Below are 21,587 nucleotides of genomic sequence, written 5' to 3'. Positions count from 1 at the left end.
AAATGGATTGGTAATCTTGTGTTTTACCCTCAGTGTGAGTAAATGTACAATTCACAACAGGTGTTGAACTTGGCTCACCTCCTCCCCCTCCCTGCAGAATGACCCCTTCAGTGGTCACAAAGCATGCCCACAACACTCTCCCATAGAAGTCAGTGAGTCATCTCCAGGTTCATGTGGTCCCTGTAAATAATAATAATCATCTTTATTTATATACTGCCAACATATTCCGCAGCTCTTTACAATTTAGAGCTCTTTACAAATTAAAGACATCACAAAGTTACTGGCTAATATACAACTGAAACACTAGGAGTTATGAGCTATGAGGAACTGGGGTTGACACAAAAGGTAGCTGATTGTTATATTAAAGGGGTTCTGCAGTTTTAACTGATGATCTATCCTCTGGCTAGATCATCAGCATCTGACTGGCGGGGGTCTGACACCCAGGACCCCCTCCGATCAGCTGTTGGAGAAGGCAGCGGCGCTCCAGCAGCACCGCGGCCTTCTCACTGTTTACTGCTGGCCCAGGGACGTCACGACTAGTATCAACTGGCCTGGGCGAGGCTAAGCTCAATTAAAGTGAAAGGAGCTTAGCCGCCGCCAGGCCAGTTATTACTAGTCGTGACGTCACTGGGCCAGCAGTAAACAGTGAGAAGGCCACGCCGCTGCCTTCTCGAACAGCTGATCGCGGGGGTCCTGGGTGTCGGACCCCTGCCAGTCAGATGCTGAGGATCTATCCAGAGGATACGTTAAAACAAACTGCAGAACCCCTTTAAGTAGCCCAGCCATCTCTGCTCTGAAAGGAGTGGTGTAGGCCGATCTGCGTTTGCTAGTGCTTTGGGTGTAGGTCTGTCAGAAGATCGAGTTCATGTCTGAAGGGTTGGGGTGGGGTGGTTACTCGGAGAACAGTCAGTTTAGGAAGCATGATAAGCCTGCCTGAAAAGATGTGTTTTTAAGGCATGTTTGACTTTAGGGAAGTTGAGAATTGACCTTTATATACTGGGGCAGAGCATTCCAGAGAGTAGGTGCAGCTCGAGAAAAGACGGGAGTGAGAGGTGCGAATTAAGGAGGATGTTAATCTTCGATCACGAACAGAACGGAGAACACGAGTAGGGTGGTAGATGGAGATGAGTGAGGAGATGTATGGCGGTGCAGCACTGTGGAGAGCTTTGTGGATGAGATGTTTGAACTGTGTTCTGTGGTGGCTGAGCAACCAGTGAAGTGACTGGCACAGACTAGTAGTATCAGTATAGCAGGTGGACAGAAAGATGAGCCTGGCTGCTGCCTTTAGGACAGACTGAAGTGATGAGTTTAGTGAGCTGGAGACCGATTAGTAATGCATTGCAGTAGTCAAGATGAAAATCTTGCCCCAATGCTCATGTACTTAAGGGAGCACAAAAAAATCTCAAAATAAAAGAAAGTCGAAAAAGGAATATGTATCAGCATTTGGTTCTAATTAGGTGATACATTGCCTTTAAATAGAAGGTACCTTTTGATAGCGACTGACCCTCTATAAGCGGGATAGGACGCACATCCACATACTAGGTGACTGCTTTTATTGTGTCGCTGTTGAAAGAAATCTATTGATAAAGTGAATGTGTTTGGTTCCAGTTTTCAACAATACTTGTGACTCCAAAGAATTCATGTGTCAGAATCAGCAGTGTATCCCCAAGCAGTTTGTGTGTGACCACGATGCCGACTGCAGTGACGGATCCGATGAGTCTCCGGAGTGTGGTGAGTGCGGTACATTCTATGTGGCAGCCAATGTCAGGATTTCTGGATAAGGGCAGTACGTTGACGCTGTGAGGCAAATGGGGACAGATTTTTTAGGGATAAATTTAGAAACTTTTGTGCCTTTATGTTATTTTTATGTAGATCCATGTATGATGGTAATGACAGCACATCTGTCCATTCACCTTTTGTAACCAGGTTTTTCTTTTAATGACTTAGAGTACCCAACCTGTGGCCCTGACGAGTTCCAGTGTGCTAATGGCCGCTGCTTACTGAACAAACAGTGGGAATGTGATGGAGAATTTGACTGCCACGACAAGTCGGACGAGGCGCCAAAAAATCCACATTGTACCAGCACTGGTAAGGCTTGAATATGTTTGCAGAGCGGGTAGAGTCCTACACTGACAAATCAGGAGGTGTTCAATGGGTAATACATTTTATTAGTAGACATACAGTATATACACTTTTTCCATTTTATCCCTACTATAGTTACTGTATGCCATAAAGCTGGTAGAGAAAGACATTTCTGTTATATGGGTAATTTCTTTTTTTTTGCTTTCTGCAGAAGGCAAATGCAATGACACATTCTACCTCTGTAAAAACGGCAAGTGTATCCCAGAGCACCTCATGTGCGACAACAACAATGACTGCGGGGACGGTTCAGACGAGCTCAACTGCTTCATCAACGAGTGTCAGAACAAGAGGCTGAGCGGCTGCAGTCAGGAGTGCGAGGACCTAAAGATTGGCTACAAGGTACACATCAAACCATGGCTGTTTAATGCTTGGAGTATATATACATTATGGGGGTCATTTATTAGCCTAAAATATATGCCTATATCGGGCGTATTTCAGGCACAGATTTCTGGCTTACATTTAGAAGTGGCACTGGATGCGCCAAAGTTAAGTAGAGGCTGGTGCCTATGTGTGTGTATATACAGGTGAAACTCGAAAACTTAGAATATCGTGCAAAGTTCATTTATTTCAGTAATGCAACTTAAAAGGTGAAACTAATATATGTGATAGACTCATTACATGCAAAGCGAGATATTTCAAGCCTTTATTTGTTATAATTTGGATGATTATGGCTTACCGCTTATAACACCCCAAAGTCACAATTTTGAGGCACCCTTTGCTCAGGGGGTATGGATTAATTAGCTGACTAGAGTGTGACACTTTGAGCCTATATTATTGAACTTTTTCACAAAATTCTAATTTTAAGCTGCATTAATGCAATTCCTTTATATTTGTATTACTGAAATAAATGGACTTTTGCACAATATTTTTATTTTTCGGGTTTCACCTGTATATATTGTGAGGGGTTATGCTTAGGTTCGCCTTTGCTGGGGTCAAAGGACACTTGTCTGTCCCATCCAACTCAGACCAGACACCGAGGTATACGTTTTAAGCGGACTTATAGCCAGGTTTATTGATAGGCTGCAGATAAAATAACAAAACGGCAAAAGAAAACCTAACCTTGCCTGTCCGGCACTCACTACACATATCTATCCGCTGGAGCGCTTCTCCCTGTCAGCTCACAAAACAAAGCTTTCGGCAACCTTTGGCTCACTCACACAGACAGACTTTGTGCGTCCCCAGGCAGACAGACTGACCGACCTCTTGTCTGTTATATTCCCACCCTCATTAATGAGAGGAATCTTGGGGAAATAAACCTCCCTTCCACCACCAATCCTGCATCACACATATATATATATATATATATATATATATATACACACACACACACACATACCTTATACATTTATTTTGTCATCCACCGTTTGAATATGACCAGTTTACACGCCCATATTATAATTTTAGAACAGTGGGACCTCAGGTGCGGCTCTTAACCCCGTCCACTCTCTATAATCCAATGTAGATTAGATAGCCTTTTCAAGGTAACAGTTTCACTTTAACGCTCTGCTTAAAGCGGTATTCCGGCTATATCTAAATCCAACAATTTGATTGGTGGAGATCCAACCGAAAGAATGGGGGGGTCCCATACCCCACAGTGCGCCCTGAAATGAATGGAGTGGCATGACACATTCTATACCTTCTGCTAAATTCATTAGGTTGGGGAAGCGCACAGGGTATGAGGCCCCCGCTCTACTGATTGGTGTTGGACCCAGCAGTGAAACCCGCACTCATTGAATAGTTATCATCTTGATATAACCAAAATACCACTTTAAAGTAAAAATGTTTGCTGATCAGCTGTTTGGAGTGGGCAGCAGTGCACATGGCAGCACCACGTCCTCTTCGCGGTTTACTTGCACGCCGTCTTCCTTGTAAGCAGTGGTGCGGTGCAATTACAGCTGTTGATGCCATTTAAGTGAATGGATGTTGAAGCTGAAATTGCAATGCCACTACAATGGAGTAGGGGTGCAGGTAGACATCAAAGAGGACACAGCGCTTGTGACCAGCGGGGGTGCCCAGAGTTGGGCTTCCTCCAAAGGATAGGTCATCAATATCTGAGGCCTGACAACCCCTTTAACAATGTAGATAAGCCAACATTTTCTTACTGCTCACAATTCCTTTTGTCACCCGTACAGTGCAGATGCCGTCCTGGTTTTTGGCTGAAGGATGATGGAAAAACTTGTGTCGACATTGATGAGTGCACCACCACGTACCCTTGCAGCCAAAGATGTATCAACACCATTGGAAGCTTCCGCTGTCTGTGTGTCGAAGGCTTTGAAATGCGAGCAAATGACAGTACAAGCTGCAAGGTGGCCAGTTCTACTGAATGTGAGCAAGTCTAACTACCCGAGATTAAAATGTGTAATTGTTTACGCGGTCTCTACCCTGAGCTTTAACAGGGAAACTTCAGTATAATGGTTTCCTGTTGTACTTTCTGTGCACAGGTGACAACACAAGATCTACATATTCTGGTGGAGAATGGTGTGGTCACCTAGTGTAGTCTGCTGGCATATTTATAAGATGCCGCTTCTAACGGTATCTATTTTCTAATACTACTTTTGGTTAGGTTTTACATTTAGGCTTTCTTCTTTTTATTTTTATAGTGGAGGAGCCAGTCTTAATTTTTGCCAACCGATACTACTTGCGGAAACTGAGTCTGGGAGGCTCCAATTATACCCTACTGAAGCAGGTGAGAGAATGTACACCATATGTATGGGACAGCCATCTTTAAAGGAAAACTGCCATCACTTTCTAAGCCTATTTATCCACTGACTTTTCTATAAATACTTTTTAATACATTAATAATATTAAAATCAATTCTGAACGAACTATCTGTTCAGAGAAAAACCTAAAATAAATGTTCCCGCCATATAAGTAAATGCACCTTAGATGAGTCCTGTCTCCTCCATCCTTCAGAGAGGAGTCCAGCATTCCCCGACTCTTGGCGTGCAGCCGTGCCCACAAACGAATAAGTCACCCCCTCTACAATTGCTCCTCTCCACCCCTTCTCTTCCAAGTCTCGCAGCTGCGCAGTATACATTAAATGATCAGTGTGAGGTGACTGGTTCTGCACATGCATGGGATTTGGGATGTGAGTTCGGGAGGAGGGTAGGATCTGTAGATTGTCACTCATGTAACAGGAGGGGGGGTTAGGAATGGGAAGTGATGAGGTAAGCATTTCATTTACATAACTTGACGAAAGCGAAAGTGGACTGTAAAAGAAGTACTTGGAGGTGTTTAAAAACAAAACCCTAGGATGATTAGGGTGGGGGAGAGCGATCTCAGGATGCCGCTGATTCTTATGGTTAAAAAACGGTGACAGGTTCCCTTTAAACTGGAGCATCTGTTTTGCTCATATAATTCCTGTCAGTGCTGTTAAACCCACTAGTCCATGAACAAGACCTGAGAGGCTCTTTGCGCTTTGGGTAGGTTATTGCTAATGGGAGTTCATACAGACGTTAGTTAGCGATAAGCTGCCTGGGTAAAGGTGACCGCGATTACCGGATGAACAAGCAAAACTCTTGTAATAGGAAAGTTTGCGCAGACGCCTTAATCATTGTTTGCTGGCAGCAGATCGTCCTGTCTAAGCAGCACTCTGCTGCCAGCAAACAATGATTCCGTACAGGGACGAACAATGGCATTAGGGATCGCTCATCCCCATACTGGTGAGGAGATCACTGCTTGTAAAGGCAGCTTTCTCCTCCACTGATGAGCAAGAGATTGTCCGGACAAAACACGTCTTCCTCAGAATCGCTTTCTACCTGTGGCCATGTAAAGGAGCCTCAAGTTAAGCAGCACTCCTGTCTGTGCTAATTGGCTGATGGGGTTCAGGCATATCGATAGTGTAGTGTAGGTATGGAAGCCTACATGGGGTCCATTTAAGTAGGCATTGTAGTAGATGTCTAATTTATCTCTTCTAATTTTTCATATTTGTTTTGTGATATTTTAATAATTTGTGCCAAATAATAACGTTGGCACCGCTGCAAATGGAAAGGGGTTACCCTGCCGGACTTGCCCATCCAAGCAAATAATGTTATGGTTTTCAATATACAGTCATGTGAAAAAATTAGGACACCCTTTGAAAGCATGTGGTTTTTTGTAACATTTTTAATAAAAGGTTATTTCATCTCCGTTTCAACAATACAGAGAGATTAAAGTAATCCAACTAAACAAAGAAAACTGAAGAAAAGTCTTTTCAAGATCTTCTGTAAATGTCATTCTACAAAAATGCCTATTCTAACTGAGGAAAAAGATAGGACACCCTCACATGTATTCCCTCTTAAATTGGCTCAGATCTCACACAGGTATATCACACCAGGTGCACATAATTAGTAGATCGTTACTCTGCATGTTGAATGAGGCTTGCCCTATTTAAACCTCAGACATTTAGTTTGGTGTGCTCCTGACTGTTGAAGTGAGAGTGAGCACCATGGTGAGAGCAAAAGAGCTGTCAGAGGACTTCAGAAAAAAGATTGTAGCAGCCTATGAGTCTGGGAAGGGATTTAAAAAGATCTCAAAAGATTTTGAAATCAGCCATTCCACTGTCCGGAAGATAGTCTACAAGTGGAGGGCTTTCAAAACAACTGCCAACATGCCCAGGACTGGTCGCCCCAGCAAGTTCACCCCAAGAGCAGACCGCAAGATGCTAAAAGAGGTCTCCAAAAACCCTAAAGTGTCATCTCGAGAACTACAGCAGGCTCTGGCTACTGTTGATGTAGAAGTACATGCCTCTACAATCAGAAAGAGACTGTACAAGTTTAACTTGCATGGGAGGTGTGCAAGGAGGAAACCTTTGCTTTCCAAGAGAAACATCGAGGCCAGACTGACATTTGCCAGAGATAAAGTTGACAAAGACCAGGACTTCTGGAATAATGTTCTTTGGACAGATGAGTCCAAAATTGAATTATTTGGACACAACAGCAGAGGACATGTTTGGCGTAAACCAAACACAGCATTCCAAGAAAAGAACCTCATACCAACTGTGAAGCATGGAGGTGGAAGTGTCATGGTTTGGGGCTGCTTTGCTGCAGCAGGACCTGGTCAGCTCACCATCATAGAATCCACGATGAATTCTACTGTGTATCAGAAGGTGCTTGAAGAACATGTGAGACCATCAGTTAGAAAATTAAAGCTGAAGCGGAACTGGACCATGCAACATGACAATGACCCAAAACATACTAGTAAATCAACCAAAGATTGGCTGAAAAAGAAGAAATGGAGAGTCCTGGAATGGCCAAGTCAAAGTCCAGATTTGAATCCCATTGAGATGCTGTGGGGGTGACTTGAAAAGGGCTGTACGTGCAAGAAACCCCTCAAACATCTCACAGCTGAAAAAGTTCTGCATTGAGGAGTGGGGTAAAATTTCCTCAGACCGATGTCGAAGACTGGTAGATGGCTACAAGAACAGTCTCACTGCAGTTATTTCAGCCAAAGGAGGTAACACTCGCTATTAGGGGCAAGGGTGTCCTATCTTTTTCCTCAGTTAGAATAGGCATTTTTGTAGAATGACATTTACAGAAGATCTTGAAAAGACTTTTCTTCAGTTTTCTTTGTTTAGTTGGATTACTTTAATCTCTCTGTATTGTTGAAACGGAGATGAAATAACCTTTTATTAAAAATGTTACAAAAAACCACATGCTTTCAAAGGGTGTCCTAATTTTTTCACATGACTGTATGTGGTTTGTTATGGACTTTTTACATTCAGGTTAAAGCCTTTAGGTTTTATTTTTATTTCCCTGAAACAACAGTCTAGTTGGAATCTTGTTGTTTTTGGCAGTGATTTCAGGCGGCGTTGGCAGACGCCCACCATGTGTGTGTCCAGCTTCAGAAGTGCAGTAAGAGCTTGAACACAATGAGAAAGCACTAGAGGAAATATTACCAGGGGATAAATGCATTCTATCGCCTAGCCTGAAGCAATTCTCTCAATGTTGAGCTGTTACTATGAAATATTAGAATAAACACAACATCACTAATTTCTGTGGCTCTTGTAGACTTGCTTGAATTGTTTTGTCATAAATGTGATTTATGATGGGTATAATGCTGTTTGGCATGTGCAAATTTTTTTAAATGTGTCTATGATGTGTCTCTAATGCAGGGCCTGAACAATGCAGTTGCACTGGATTTTGATTATCGGGAACAGATGATTTACTGGACTGATGTCACCACTCAGGGCAGCATGATTCGTCGTATGCACATTAACGGGAGCAACGTCCAGGTATATGCGATTGTAATATCTTTAGGCGTCTGACATAAGTATTTTTGGTATTTCTATGGCCCAAGTACCTTTCACACTAGCGTTTTTCTTTTCCAGCATTGAGTTCCGTCACAGGGGCTCAATACTGGAAAAAAACTGATCAGTTTTATCCTAATGCATTCTGAATGGAGAGCAATCTGTTCAGGATGCATCAATTCAGTCCCTCTTAAGTTTTTTGGCCGGAGAAAATACCGCAGCATGCTGCAGTTTTCTCTCCGGCCAAAAATCCCTGCCGAAATGCGGTCTGCGCATGCGCAGATTTTAAAAAAAGAGAAAAAAATGTATACCGGATCCGTTTTTCCGGATGACAACTGGAAAGACCGATCCGGTATTGCAATGCAGTTGTGAGACGGATCCGCCTTACAAATGCATGCATCAGTTTGCGTCCGGATTGCCGACGGAACTGCCTGCCGGAATCCTCTGCTGCAAGTGTGAAAATACCCTAAGGTAGTGGAGGGTTAATGATGCCAGTTCTGATGGTCCTCCAGCATTCCAGCTGTTGTGAAATTACAACTTGTGTTATAGGAACTCGTATAAAAGAGTGTGGAGCATGCTGGGGGTTGTAGTTTTACAACAACTGGAAATGCCCTCCTTTCTGTTGGTTAAGACTAGATAAAGAGGTTAATATTTGATGTTCTGATGATTTAAGGTAAAGCTCCCTTTCTTGAGTAGATCTAGAGTAGAATGGGGGCTTAATAGTTTATTCCCTGGTGTCTATAGTAATGCCCCTATCCCTGATGGTTCAGAATAAAAGATGGGGCTTTAATAACCTGGTGGTCTAGGGTTGAAAAGTGGTGTTCTGGTGGTTTACCCACCCTGCCAATCTCCAGCAATGTGCACATTGCATTAAGCACTCTCTCCTGCTCTGATCAATCAGGGACATAGAATATGAAGACTGACTATTTGAACAGCTGCCCAGCTCTCTCTATGATCGGGCAGACTGCTTTATGTGCCTCATGTGGCTAATCAGGACAACGGACGCTGTCAATCACCCCTAGTCCTGACGGAAATACTTTTTTTTACTTTTTTAAATTTCTATAAAGCGTGTCCAAAAATAGTACCTCCACCTATAGTCTATAATTTTATAACAGAGGAGTGACTTAAAGCTTCTGAGCCCCCATGTAAAATCTGTAACCAGACCTACAGCCAAATTGTGCAGTTTATAGAACTGGTCTCCTATGGGACCGAGAACCTTTTTAACCTCCAGGGATCAGGCGTGGCTGCAGCCCCTATTGTTAGGTTTCTAAATTTAAAGCAAGATATATATATATATATATATATATATATATATATATATATATATATTGGCACTATAGAACCCAATTAACCTAATAGTTTCCAGTATTTATAACCTTACAAAATGCAAAATCTCATAACAGGTGTCGGCCTTTAAAAAACTAGATTAAATTATGCAGCTATCGTAACTACTCTATAGCCGATAACCAAACTGGTTCATGTCGGCCCCAGGTCCTTCATCGCACTGGACTTAGTAACCCTGATGGACTGGCTGTGGACTGGGTTGGAGGAAACCTGTATTGGTGTGACAAAGGAAGAGACACTATTGAGGTTTCCAAGCTGAACGGTGCTTATCGTACTGTGCTGGTTAACTCTGGACTGAGGGAGCCTCGGGCGCTGGTGGTAGATGTGCAACATGGGTAAGTCCATTGCAAAAACTTTTTGCTCTTTTACGAGTTCATGTTGTCTTCTGAGCAGACTTGTAAATCTAAGACTTCTGTCTTGTGCTTTTGTTTCAGCTATTTGTATTGGACAGACTGGGGAGACAATTCTTTGATTGGTAAAATTGGTATGGATGGCACCAACCGCAGTATCATTGTGGAAAGCAAAATAACATGGCCCAACGGTCTGACGCTGGATTATATTAATAGCAGAATTTACTGGGCTGATGCTAGAGAGGATTACATTCAGTTTGCTAACCTTGACGGAAGCAACCGACACACAGGTAATCTGGAATTTTAGGTTGCAGTATGGATATAATTTAGGACTGTTATCATTCCATACATAGTTACATATTTGATACGGTTGAAAAAAGACATCAAGTTCAACCAAGGGATAGGTGGGGACGCGAATTCCAGAAGGAAGTACAGTTGCAAGAAAACATATGTGAACCCTTTGGAATGATATGGATTTCTGCACAAATTGGTCATAAAATGTGATCTGATCTTCATCTAAAGTCACAACAATAGACAATCACAGTCTGCTTAAACTAATAACACACAAATAATTAAATGTTACCATGTTTTTATTGAACACACCATGTAAACATTTACAGTGCAGGTGGAAAAAGTATGTGAACCCTTGGATTTAATAACTGGTTGAACCTCCTTTGGCAGCAATAACTTCAACCAAACGTTTCCTGTAGTTGCAGATCAGACGTGCACAACGGTCAGGAGTAATTCTTGACCATTCCTCTTTACAGAACTGTTTCAGTTCAGCAATATTCTTGGGATGTCTGGTTTGAATCGCTTTCTTGAGGCCATGCCACAACATCTCAGTCGGGTTGAGGTCAGGACTCTGACTGGGCCACTTCAGAAGGCATATTTTCTTGTGTTTAAGCCATTCTGTTGTTGATTTACTTCTATGTTTGGGTCGTTGTCCTGTTGCAACGCCCATCTTCTGTTGAGCTTCAGCTGGTAGACAGATGGCCTTAAGTTCTCCTGCAAAATGTCTTGATAAACTTGGGAATTCATTTCTCGTACATTCCATTGGGGGACACAGACCATGGGTATAGCTTAGAGGTATTACTAGGAGGGACACTATGCAAATACAAAAGTGAGCTCCTCCTCCTCTGGCTATACCCCCAAGCTCCACCAGGAGGAAGTCTGTCTTTGCTTAGTGTCTGGTGAAGGAGGATGACACTTATTGATTCTACGCCTTTTTGTTATTTTCTTTCTAGATGGGGACACAGGTCAGCATTGCGCTTTCCTGGTCCCCCGTGGAGTGCCCGCCGCCGTCTGTCGGCCGCTGCCTGGCTGCCTTCATTTTCCCCCAAGAAGACAAGCAGACCCGGGCTCGACCTGTTAGCTCCAGCATCCCACCAGCTCCTGGGTCACCTGCTGCTGCCCTCCATCCAGAGCACTGTACTCAAGTGAGTCAGATGTCTGAAGAGGTGAGCCCTGCTGGTATAGAACAGAGGGAGAAGACTGCAGGAGCAGATAAGTATGGCTTCCCCTCTGCCCCCCCCTCCCTATGGGATCTGGTGGCGGCTGGCTGATCAACTTCCTGACACTGATTCATTGGGGGACTCTTGGGGAATGGATGGGCCGCCTGAGTGAGCTGGGAGATGGGTGTTTCGTTCTGGAAGGGGCATCTGGAGGCACTATACCATGGTTATCTCCCTGCTGGGACTCTTATTACTGCTTTTCTCTGCAACCGCCGGTGCCTGCAACGCCGGCCCTGATTAGGGGCGGAGTCTTCTCTCCGGCAGCTCCTGGCCATTGTGAGGGCCTCCGACACTAGGGGTCAACCACTGGCCTTCATTAACCCCCGCCACGCCGCTTTTCGGCGATGGACTTCATATTTTTTTTTTTTCCATAAAGCCTGCGCTCTTTTCGCGCTTCTATGATGCGTCCTGGGGGAGGAGCCTCAGCGCTTCGCTCTGGCGTCTTCCTCCGCTTCCTGAGAAGCTCCTGGCTGCTCTCTGCTCCTCCGGTGGATGTCTGTGCTGTTGCCTGGGTGGTAGGACTTTTTAGCCCTTTTTTCTTTCTGTATCTGGTTGTGGTTGTCATCATGCCTAAGCCTGGGGCCCCCCTTAAATCTGCCAAGACCTCTTCTCAGATCCCAATGGGGTCCTGTATGAAGTGTCTTCTGCCACTTTCTGTCACTGGTATCTGTGCCTCCTGCCCTGCCCCTGGACAGGATCATCCTTCTCTTGCCCAGTCCAGTCCCCCCCCCCCCCCCCCCGTCCCTACGGAGCCTGCGGTTCCCGCTTGGGTATCTGCCATGTCCAGCGCGGCCGCTGATTTGGCCTTAGTTGCCAAGGCAGCCATGTCCTTTATAAAACGTATGGCAGTTTCCAATCCTGTGGCACCAACCACTCCATCTCCTCTCAGTGTTTCCCGCAGAGGTTGCCTGACTACTAAGAGGCAGCGTGAGCGACAGCATCCCTCCTTGGATGACTCAGTTTCCCTCCCTCGTCTAGAGGCGCGCTCGGCGCTTCCTTTCGGGTTAGCGACCGCCCCTCGGGTCTTCACCAAGATCCTAGTGCTGCTCATGGCGCTGCTTCGCACCAGGGGCATTCCTTTGCTGCCCTACCTGTGCGACATCCTGATAGAGGCCCCCTCGCTTCCGCAGGCAGAGGACAGCGTCCGGATCACTGTTCAGACTCTGGAACAGTTCAGCTGGCGGATCAACTTCCCAAAATCCTCTCTCCTCCCGTCCCAGAAGCTCTCCTTCCTGGGGATGGTTTTGGATACCTCGGCCGCCAAAGTGTTTCTTCCAGTCTCCAAGTCCATCCGGGAGTGCATGCGGGTTCTGGGTCTTATGTTAGCCTCGTTCGAGCCTCCTGGGTTGGGGCGGCGTTCTCCTGTCCCGCACGGTTCAGGGGGTTTGGTCGGCGGCGAAATCTCGCCTCCCAATCAACATCCTGGAGCTGAGAGCGATTTTCCACTCCCTCTCCCATTGGACTCCTCTCCTTACCGGTCGCCCGGTAAGGATTCGGTCGCACAATGCCACAGCTTACATCAACCATCAAGGCGGGACCCGCAGCCGGGCGGTGATGCAGGAGGTGAGGAGAATTCTGCTGTGGGCGGAGTCTCACATTCCGGCGTTGTCAGCGGTATACATTCCAGGAATAGACAACTGGACAGCGTACTTTCTAAGCCGCAACAAGGTGGATCCAGACGAGTGGTCTCTGCATTCGGATGTATTCGAAGACGTGTGCCGCCGGTGGGGCCGTCCGGATGTGGACCTGATGGCGTCCAGGCTCAACAACAAGGTCCGGGATCCGAAGGTGTACGGGGTGGACACGTTGGTGTCTCCGTGGCAGGCTTTCTACCTCCTCTATGTCTTCCCTCCACTTCCTCTGCTCCCGATGGTTCTACGCAAGATCAAGGCGGAAGGGATTCCGATGGTTCTCATCGCCCCGGATTGGCCTCGCCGCGCATGGTTCTCGGACATGGCTCAGATGCTGGCGGACTCCCCATGGCCTCTTCCCGACAGAGAAGATCTACTGTCTCGGGGCCCACTCTTCCACCGGGATTTACAGTTGCTTCGTTTAACGGCGTGGCCATCCTGAAGATGGGACTGTCGCTAAGCTCTCTGAAGGGTCAAGTTTTGGCTCTGGCCGTCCTTTTTCAGAGGTCCCTTGCTCTCCTGGGTCCTGTGAGGACCTTTCTTCAGGGGGCGCATTCGGTCCCTCTGTACATCCTCCCCTTTACCTTCTTGGGATCTCAACTTGGTCCTGCGCGCCCTCCAGACGGCCCCCTTCGCGCCTCTGAGGGAGGTTTCCCTGACTTTTCTCACCTGGAAAGTGGTCTTCCTTGTGGCTATAACCTCCGTCAGGCGGGTATCGGATCTGGCCGCACTTTCCTGCCAGGAGCCTTTTCTGTTTTTTCAACAGGATAAGGTGGTGCTCCGTCCGGTTCCCTCCTTTTTGCCCAAGGTGGTCTCCCCCTTCCACCTTAACGAGGATCTTGTCCTGCCCTCCTTTTGTCCTTCTCCGGCAAACCCCAAGGAACACGCGCTCTCCATTCCCTGGATGTCGTCCGGCCCCTGAAGGTGTATCTGATGGCTACCGCCTCCGTCCGCCGTTCAGACTCCAAGGTCACTGTGGCGCGATGGATCTGCTCGACTATCTCCACGGCTTATCGCGCTCGCGGTAGAGTTCCCCCGGCTCGGATTACTGCTCACTCCACTAGGGCGGTGGGAGCTTCCTGGGCAAGGCGCAATCAGCTGTGTAAAGCGGCCACCTGGTCGTCCTTACATACTTTTACGAAGTTTTATCAGTTGCATTCCCTGGCTTCGGCTGATGCTGTCTTGGGCCGCAGGGTTTTGCAGGCTGTGGTTCCTGTTTGACCGTTGAACGTTCCTCCTGGTAGTGCTGATGTTTTTTCCCACCCCATGGACTGCTTTGGGACGTCCCATGGTCTGTGTCCCCCAATGGAATGTACGAGAAAAGGAGATTTTTTTTTTTGAAACTCGCCTGTAAAATCTTTTTCTCGTCTTTTCCATTGGGGGACCCAGCTCCCACCCATTCTGCCTGTTGCAGGAGGGGTCCAGTTCAGTTCTGTTTGTGGTTGGACCTCATGGGCTTTGGTCCGACGGCTTCCATTATTTTTTTCCTTTCTCCTTCTACTGCTTTTGCAACGCCTGACTTTCTCCTGGTGGAGCTTGAGGGTATAGCCAGAGGAGGAGGAGCTCTCTTTTTTGTATTTGCATAGTGTCCCTCCTAGTAATACCTCTAAGCTATACCCATGGTCTGTGTCCCCCAATGGAAAAGACGAGAAAAAGATTTTACAGGTGAGTTTCACAAAAAAATCTCCTTATTTTTCCTTCGATGATAGCAATCCGTCCAGGCCCTGACGCAGCAAAGCAGCCCCAAACCATGATGCCCCCACCACCATACTTCACAGTTGGGATGAGGTTTTGATGTTGGTGTGCTGTGCCTCTTTTTCTCCACACGTAGTGTTGTGTGTTTCTTCCAAAAAACTCAACTTTGATTTCATCTGTCCACAGAATATTTTGCCAGTACTGCTGTGGAACATCCGAGTGCTCTTGTGCAAACTGTAAACGTGCAGCAATGTTTTTTTTGGACAGCAGTGGCTTCCTCTGTGGTATCCTCCCATGAAATCTATTCTTGTTTAGCGTTTTACGTAACGTAGATTCGCTAACAGGGATGTTGGCATATCCCAGAGACTTTTGTAAGTCTTTAGCTGACACTCTAGGATTCTTCTTCACCTCATTGAGCAGTCTGCTCTGTGCTCTTGCAGTCATCTTTAGAGGATGGCCACTCCTAGGGAGAGTAGCAGCAGTGCTGAACTTTCTCCAATTTGTCTTATTGTGGGCTAATGAACAGCAAGGCTTTTGGAGATACTTTTATAACCTTTTCCAGCTTTTGTGCAAGTCAACAATTCTTAATCGTAGATCTTCTGAGAGCTCTTTTATGTGATGCATCATTCACATCAGGCAATGCTTCTTGTGAAAAGCAAACCCAGAACTGGTGTGTGTTTTTTATAGGGCAGGGCAGCTGTAACCAACACCTCCAATCTCATCTCATTGATTGGACTCCAGTTGGCTGACACCCCACTCCAATTAGCTCTTGGAGATGTCATTAGTCTAGGGGTTCACATACTTTTTCCACAAGCACTGTGAATGTTTACATGGTGTGTTCAATGAAAACATGGTAGCATTTAATTCTTTGTGTGTTATTAGCTTAAGCAGACTGTGATTGTCTATTGTTGTGACTTAGATGAAGATCAGATCACATTTTATGACCAATTTGTGCAGAAATCCATATCATTCCAAAGGGTTCACATACTTTTTCTTGCAACTGTGTATGGTTTTATTAAAGCAGTAGCACCTACAAAACAGAACATCTTAATGTATACGGTTAATTACAACTCTCCTGCTGTTTTGTGCCTACAGCTCCTATACAAATTTGTTTCCATGGTAACAGACTACAAACAAAGTGTGTAGTCTCATCCTGCGTCTTTACTACTTCTTGCTGGGGCAAGACGGCAGATCAGACAAAACAGTTTGACTTATGTTTGATACCAATGGAACAGGCCTGCCGAGGGCTTTGGGCACCAAATGATATAATTGCTTAATAAACACAAACTTGGAGAGTTCCTTAATTGTCTTTCATTTTAGATGCTTTTTAATAACAAAAAATAGTTGCAAAAGTGGACTATCACTTTAGGGCTAAAACCTTCTGGCTTGTATACTTGTGCAGTGTTGTCTACAAGCCAGGATCTTGAGAACCTCTCTGTGGATTTGCTGCATATACAGGTCCTTCTAAAAAAATTTGCATATTGTGATAAAGTTCATTATTTTCTGTAATGTACTGATAAACATTAGACTTTCATATATTTTAGATTCATTACACACAACTGAAGTAGTTCAAGCCTTTTATTGTTTTAATATTGATTATTTTGGCATACAGCTCATGAAAACCCCAAATTCCTATCTAAAAAAATTAGCATATCATGAAAAGGTTCTCTAAACGAGCTATTAACCTAATCATCTGAATCAACTAATTAACTCTAAACACCTGCAAAAGATTCCTGAGGCTTTTAAAAACTCCCAGCCTGGTTCATTACTCAAAACCGCAATCATGGGTAAGACTGCTGACCTGACTGCTGTCCAGAAGGCCATCATTGACACCCTCAAGCAAGAGGGTAAGACACAGTAAGAAATTTCTGAACGAATAGGCTGTTCCCAGAGTGCTGTATCAAGGCACCTCAGTGGGAAGTCTGTGGGAAGGAGAAAGTGTGGCAGAAAACGCTGCACAATGAGAAGGTGACCGGACCCTGAGGAAGATTGTGGAGAAGGACCGATTCCAGACCTTGGGGGACCTGCGGAAGCAGTGGACTGAGTCTGGAGTAGAAACATCCAGAGCCACCGTGTACAGGCGTGTGCAGGAAATGGGCTACAGGTGCCGCATTCCCCAGGTCAAGCCACTTTTGAACCAGAAACAGCGGCAGAAGCGCCTGACTTGGGCTACAGAGAAGCAGCACTGGACTGTTGCTCAGTGGTCCAAAGTACTTTTTGGATGAAAGCTAATTTTGCATGTCATTCGGAAATCAAGGTGCCAGAGTCTGGAGGAAGACTGGGGAGAGGGAAATGCCAAAATGCCTGAAGTCCAGTGTCAAGTACCCACAGTCAGTGATGGTCTGGGGTGCCATGTCAGCTGCTGGTGTTGGTCCACTGTGTTTTATCAAGGGCAGGGTCAATGCAGCTAGCTATCAGGAGATTTTGGAGCACTTCATGCTTCCATCTGCTGAAAAGCTTTATGGAGATGAAGATTTCATTTTTCAGCACGACCTGGCACCTGCTCACTGTGCCAAAACCACTGGTAAATGGTTTACTGACCATCGTATTACTGTGCTCAATTGGCCTGCCAACTCTCCTGACCTGAACCCCATAGAGAATCTGTGGGATATTGGGAAGAGAAAGTTGAGAGACGCAAGACCCAACACTCTGGATGAGCTTAAGGCCGCTATCGAAGCATCCTGGGCCTCCATAACACCTCAGCAGTGCCACAGGCTGATTGCCTCCATGCCACGCCGCATTGAAGCAGTCATTTCTGCAAAAGGATTCCCGACCAAGTATTGAGTGCATAACTGAACATAATTATTTGAAGGTTGACTTTTTTTGTATTAAAAACACTTTTCTTTTATTGGTCGGATGAAATATGCTAATTTTTTTAGATAGGAATTTTGGGTTTTCATGAGCTGTATGCCAAAATCATCAATATTAAAACAATAAAAGGCTTGAAGTACTTCAGTTGTGTGTAATGAATCTAAAATATATGAAAGTCTAATGTTCATCAGTACATTACAGAAAATAATGAACTTTATCACAATATGCTAATTTTTTTTAGAAGGACCTGTATAGATTCCAGTACCTGAAGCAAATCCGTTACCTGCATGTATGAGGTTTACTGATTGTTGTTGTCCTAAATGAAACAAAACCCTACTTTTGCTTATGTCTTGGTAACGCCTACATTTGCTTCATTACCTCTCCACAGTGCTTAGTCAAGATATCCCACACATTTTTGCCCTGACACTCTTTGAAGACTATATTTACTGGACTGACTGGGAAACCAAATCAATTAACCGTGCACACAAAACCACGGGCGCCAACAAGACCATGCTTATCAGCACGCTTCACCGACCCATGGACATACACATCTATCATCTGTATCGGCAGCCTGATGGTGAGTGCAGTCGAAATTAACTTTACTGTTTCTTACCTATAAAGGGCAGCCATTTTCTACAATCTTCTGTGCCATGATCTACACAGATGTACAATACAGTCGGTCGAATGAGAATTCTGATGATAGCCTGTCTAAGGTGTGTGGACAAATCAAGGGTTTCCGCAAGATCCGTATCCACACAGCCTGTTTGTTCTTTAAAGGCCATGAACACCTTCTGTGACAATTTTTATTTTTTTATTGTTGTATTTTTACTCATTTTAGCCTCAAATAATTTTTATCAAAATGTAGCTTTCAAACTGATAAGAATATAGCTGTAATGAGTGTTTATGAGCGGTCACTGGTTCAGACATGAGGGCTATATATCGAGCTGTCAGGGCAGCTCCCTGATAGATTCTGCATAAAACACCATTTTTTTTAACATTTGTGATCTGTCCCCCTCCTTTAGTTCCTGATCATCCCTGCAAAAATAACAATGGTGGTTGCAGTAACCTGTGTCTTCTAGCACCTGGTGGAGGTTATAAATGTGCTTGTCCTTCTAACTTCTACCTTGGAGCAGACAGCAAAAACTGTGTGTCCAATTGCACTGCTAGTCAGGTAAGTTAGGCTTGTATGTGTCTCAATATTAGGGAGGTGCAGATTAATAACTGAATTAAAGGTTTTTATTATAAAATGTCTTGTAATGGAAGCTTAGGCTCTGTCGGCATAATCAACCCTATTAAACCTGGCATACTGCCTGGTAGGTCCCATCCTGCTGATTAAAACAATACCTTTTATTTTGTCTGTATGTTAAACAGAGATATCTGTGTTTTTAGTTATATGCAAATGAGCAAGTTGAAGCACCAGGGGGTGGGCCTGAATCCTTGAGGCCCTGCTTTGTAACACCCCCTGTGCTTCTCCTTGATTGACAGGGCTAGACATCAGCATGCTGAAGGCAGAGCTGTGCCTTAGTATCTACATATCATATGCACTACTTACTGTAGCATTACCATATTGAGATATGCTTAGAAAGGTAATAAACATATTGCTGCTTTACTCACAGGCACAATATGTGATTATAAAGACACCAGTAATGTGTTAGCTTTCTGAGCATAGTAAAAACATTGTTTTCGATGTGATAAGGCTACAGTAAGTAGTGTGTATGATATGTACATGCTAGAACATAGCTCTGCCCTCAGCACTCTGATGTCTAGCCTGTCAATGAAGGTGAGAAGGAGTGTGCAGAACACGGGGAGTGTTGCAAAGCAGTGCTCCAAGGATTCAGACTCGCTCCCTGGTGCTCCAACTTGCTCATTTTCATATTACTAAAAACGCAGATATCTCTGCAGCTGTTTAGCTGACAGAGCCTCTTTTTAAAGTGTTGCTCCAATTTTGATCTGACATTGGACTTGCAGAGAGTTTAATGGGTGGTGTGTTTGACAAGTCATAGAATGCTTGAATAGTCTGCAGAGCACCCAGTAATTAGTGTAGGGTGCGTTACAGCTTCCTTAGCCAGTGTCTCTCTGAGTCTCTTCATGCCCCATGTCTGATAAGGCCGGAAGTCTAATTTATATGGACACTAAAAAGATTGCATCATTATAACTCTTTACTATGGTATTCCATCATATAGAATACATGTTCCTTACTTACCATCCAGCTGTCAGATCATGGGCCGCACGCTGTGGCTGGCTGCAATGGACCATGTCATTTATACTAGGGCTGCAGCTAACGATTATTTGAATAATCGATTAGTTGCCGATTAATTTCTACGATTAATCGGGAAAAACGACAAAATTACAAAACAGAGAGGTTTATATGATCTTACTTGAAAAATGATGTTCAAAGGCCATATTAAAACAAATTGTGGACGACACTATTATGGGGGCTCTGTGGACGACACTATTATGGGGGCTCTGTGGACGACACCATTATGGGGGCTCTGTGGATGACACCATTATGGGGGCTCTGTGGATGACACCATTATGGGGGCTCTGTGGACGACACTATTATGGGGGCTCTGTGGACGACACTATTATGGGGGCTCTGTGGACGACACTATTATGGGGGCTCTGTGGACGACACTATTATGGGGGCTCTGTGGACGACACTATTATGGGGGGATCTGTGGACGACACTATTATGGGGGGATCTGTGGACGACACTATTATGGGGGGATCTGTGGACGACACTATTATGGGGGGATCTGTGGACGTCACTATTATGGGGGGATCTGTGGACGACACTATTATGGGGGGATCTGTGGACGACACTATTATGGGGGGATCTGTGGACGACACTATTATGGGGGATCTGTGGACGACACTTATGGGGGATCTGTGGACGACACTTATGGGGGATCTGTGGACGGCGTAGTTATGGAGAGGGGGATCTGTGGACGGCGTAGTTATGGAGAGGGGGATCTGTGGACGGCGTAGTTATGGAGAGGGGGATTTGTGCACTGTTATGGGCATAACAGTGCACAGATCCCTTTCCTCATAACAGTGCACAGATCCCCCTTCCCATAGCAGTGCCATACACAGACCCCCCCTCCTCCCCATAGCAGTGCTATACACAGACCCCCCCCCTCCCCATAGCAGTGCTATACACAGACCCCCCCCCTCCCCATAGCAGTGCCATAGACAGATCCTCCCCATAACAGCCCCGGCCCCGATGCTTATAAGTCGGATTAATCACTGCATCTTTATTTTACCTTTTTACAATGACGCTCTTGTAACAGCCAGGCAGAGCGGACGGCGGCGCAACGTCACTCACTCACGTGACACACCTGCTCCGCCCACCTCATGAATGAAGGAGGCGGAGCAGGCGTGTCACGTGAGTGAGTGACGTTACGCCGCCGTCCGCTCTGCCTGGCTGTTACAGGAGCGTCATTGTAAAAAGGTAAAATAAAGATGCAGCGACCGCCCGCATAGCAACGAATCGGCGATTATTCGATAACTGGATTCGTCGACAACGAATCCAGTTATCGAATATAATCGATTACATCGATTAATCGTTGCAGCCCTAATTTATACCTAATATTACATGATATTTACCACATAGTAGGCCTTTACTGCTCATCCGATGACCATACCTTTTCTATATCTGTTCAGTTTGTCTGCAAAAATGACAAATGCATCCCATTCTGGTGGAAGTGTGACACAGAAGACGACTGCGGAGACCGTTCGGATGAGCCTTCTGATTGCCGTATGTAATCATGTTGTTAACATCACTTATTAATTTTTTTCCCTTTGTTTGGTTTAAAGGGGTTTGCATCAACATCCTATAAAATAATAATTTATGAAGGCAGCTGTAATTTTATAATGT

The 21,587-nt window shown here is 45.1% G+C and overlaps 1 protein-coding gene across 1 annotated transcript in view; it reads left to right on the top strand.

Moving 5' to 3' along the window:
• The window catches only part of LRP1 (LDL receptor related protein 1), a 275,009-nt gene that overhangs the window by 211,794 nt on the left and 41,628 nt on the right, over window positions 1–21,587 (top strand). The window contains exons 53-63 of the mRNA XM_044283959.1: window positions 1,609–1,731; window positions 1,948–2,088; window positions 2,294–2,481; window positions 4,275–4,467; window positions 4,743–4,828; window positions 8,234–8,353; window positions 9,860–10,047; window positions 10,147–10,352; window positions 18,099–18,287; window positions 18,733–18,881; window positions 21,374–21,467. Coding sequence (XP_044139894.1) covers window positions 1,609–1,731; window positions 1,948–2,088; window positions 2,294–2,481; window positions 4,275–4,467; window positions 4,743–4,828; window positions 8,234–8,353; window positions 9,860–10,047; window positions 10,147–10,352; window positions 18,099–18,287; window positions 18,733–18,881; window positions 21,374–21,467 — 1,677 coding nt within the window. The remainder of the gene's footprint in view (window positions 1–1,608; window positions 1,732–1,947; window positions 2,089–2,293; window positions 2,482–4,274; window positions 4,468–4,742; window positions 4,829–8,233; window positions 8,354–9,859; window positions 10,048–10,146; window positions 10,353–18,098; window positions 18,288–18,732; window positions 18,882–21,373; window positions 21,468–21,587) is intronic.

The sequence above is a fragment of the Bufo gargarizans genome, chromosome 3, assembly GCF_014858855.1.
Source record: "Bufo gargarizans isolate SCDJY-AF-19 chromosome 3, ASM1485885v1, whole genome shotgun sequence".
In the NCBI taxonomy this organism is placed as follows: Eukaryota; Metazoa; Chordata; class Amphibia; order Anura; family Bufonidae; genus Bufo; species Bufo gargarizans.
This window is presented reverse-complemented; position numbering and strand designations above follow the sequence as displayed.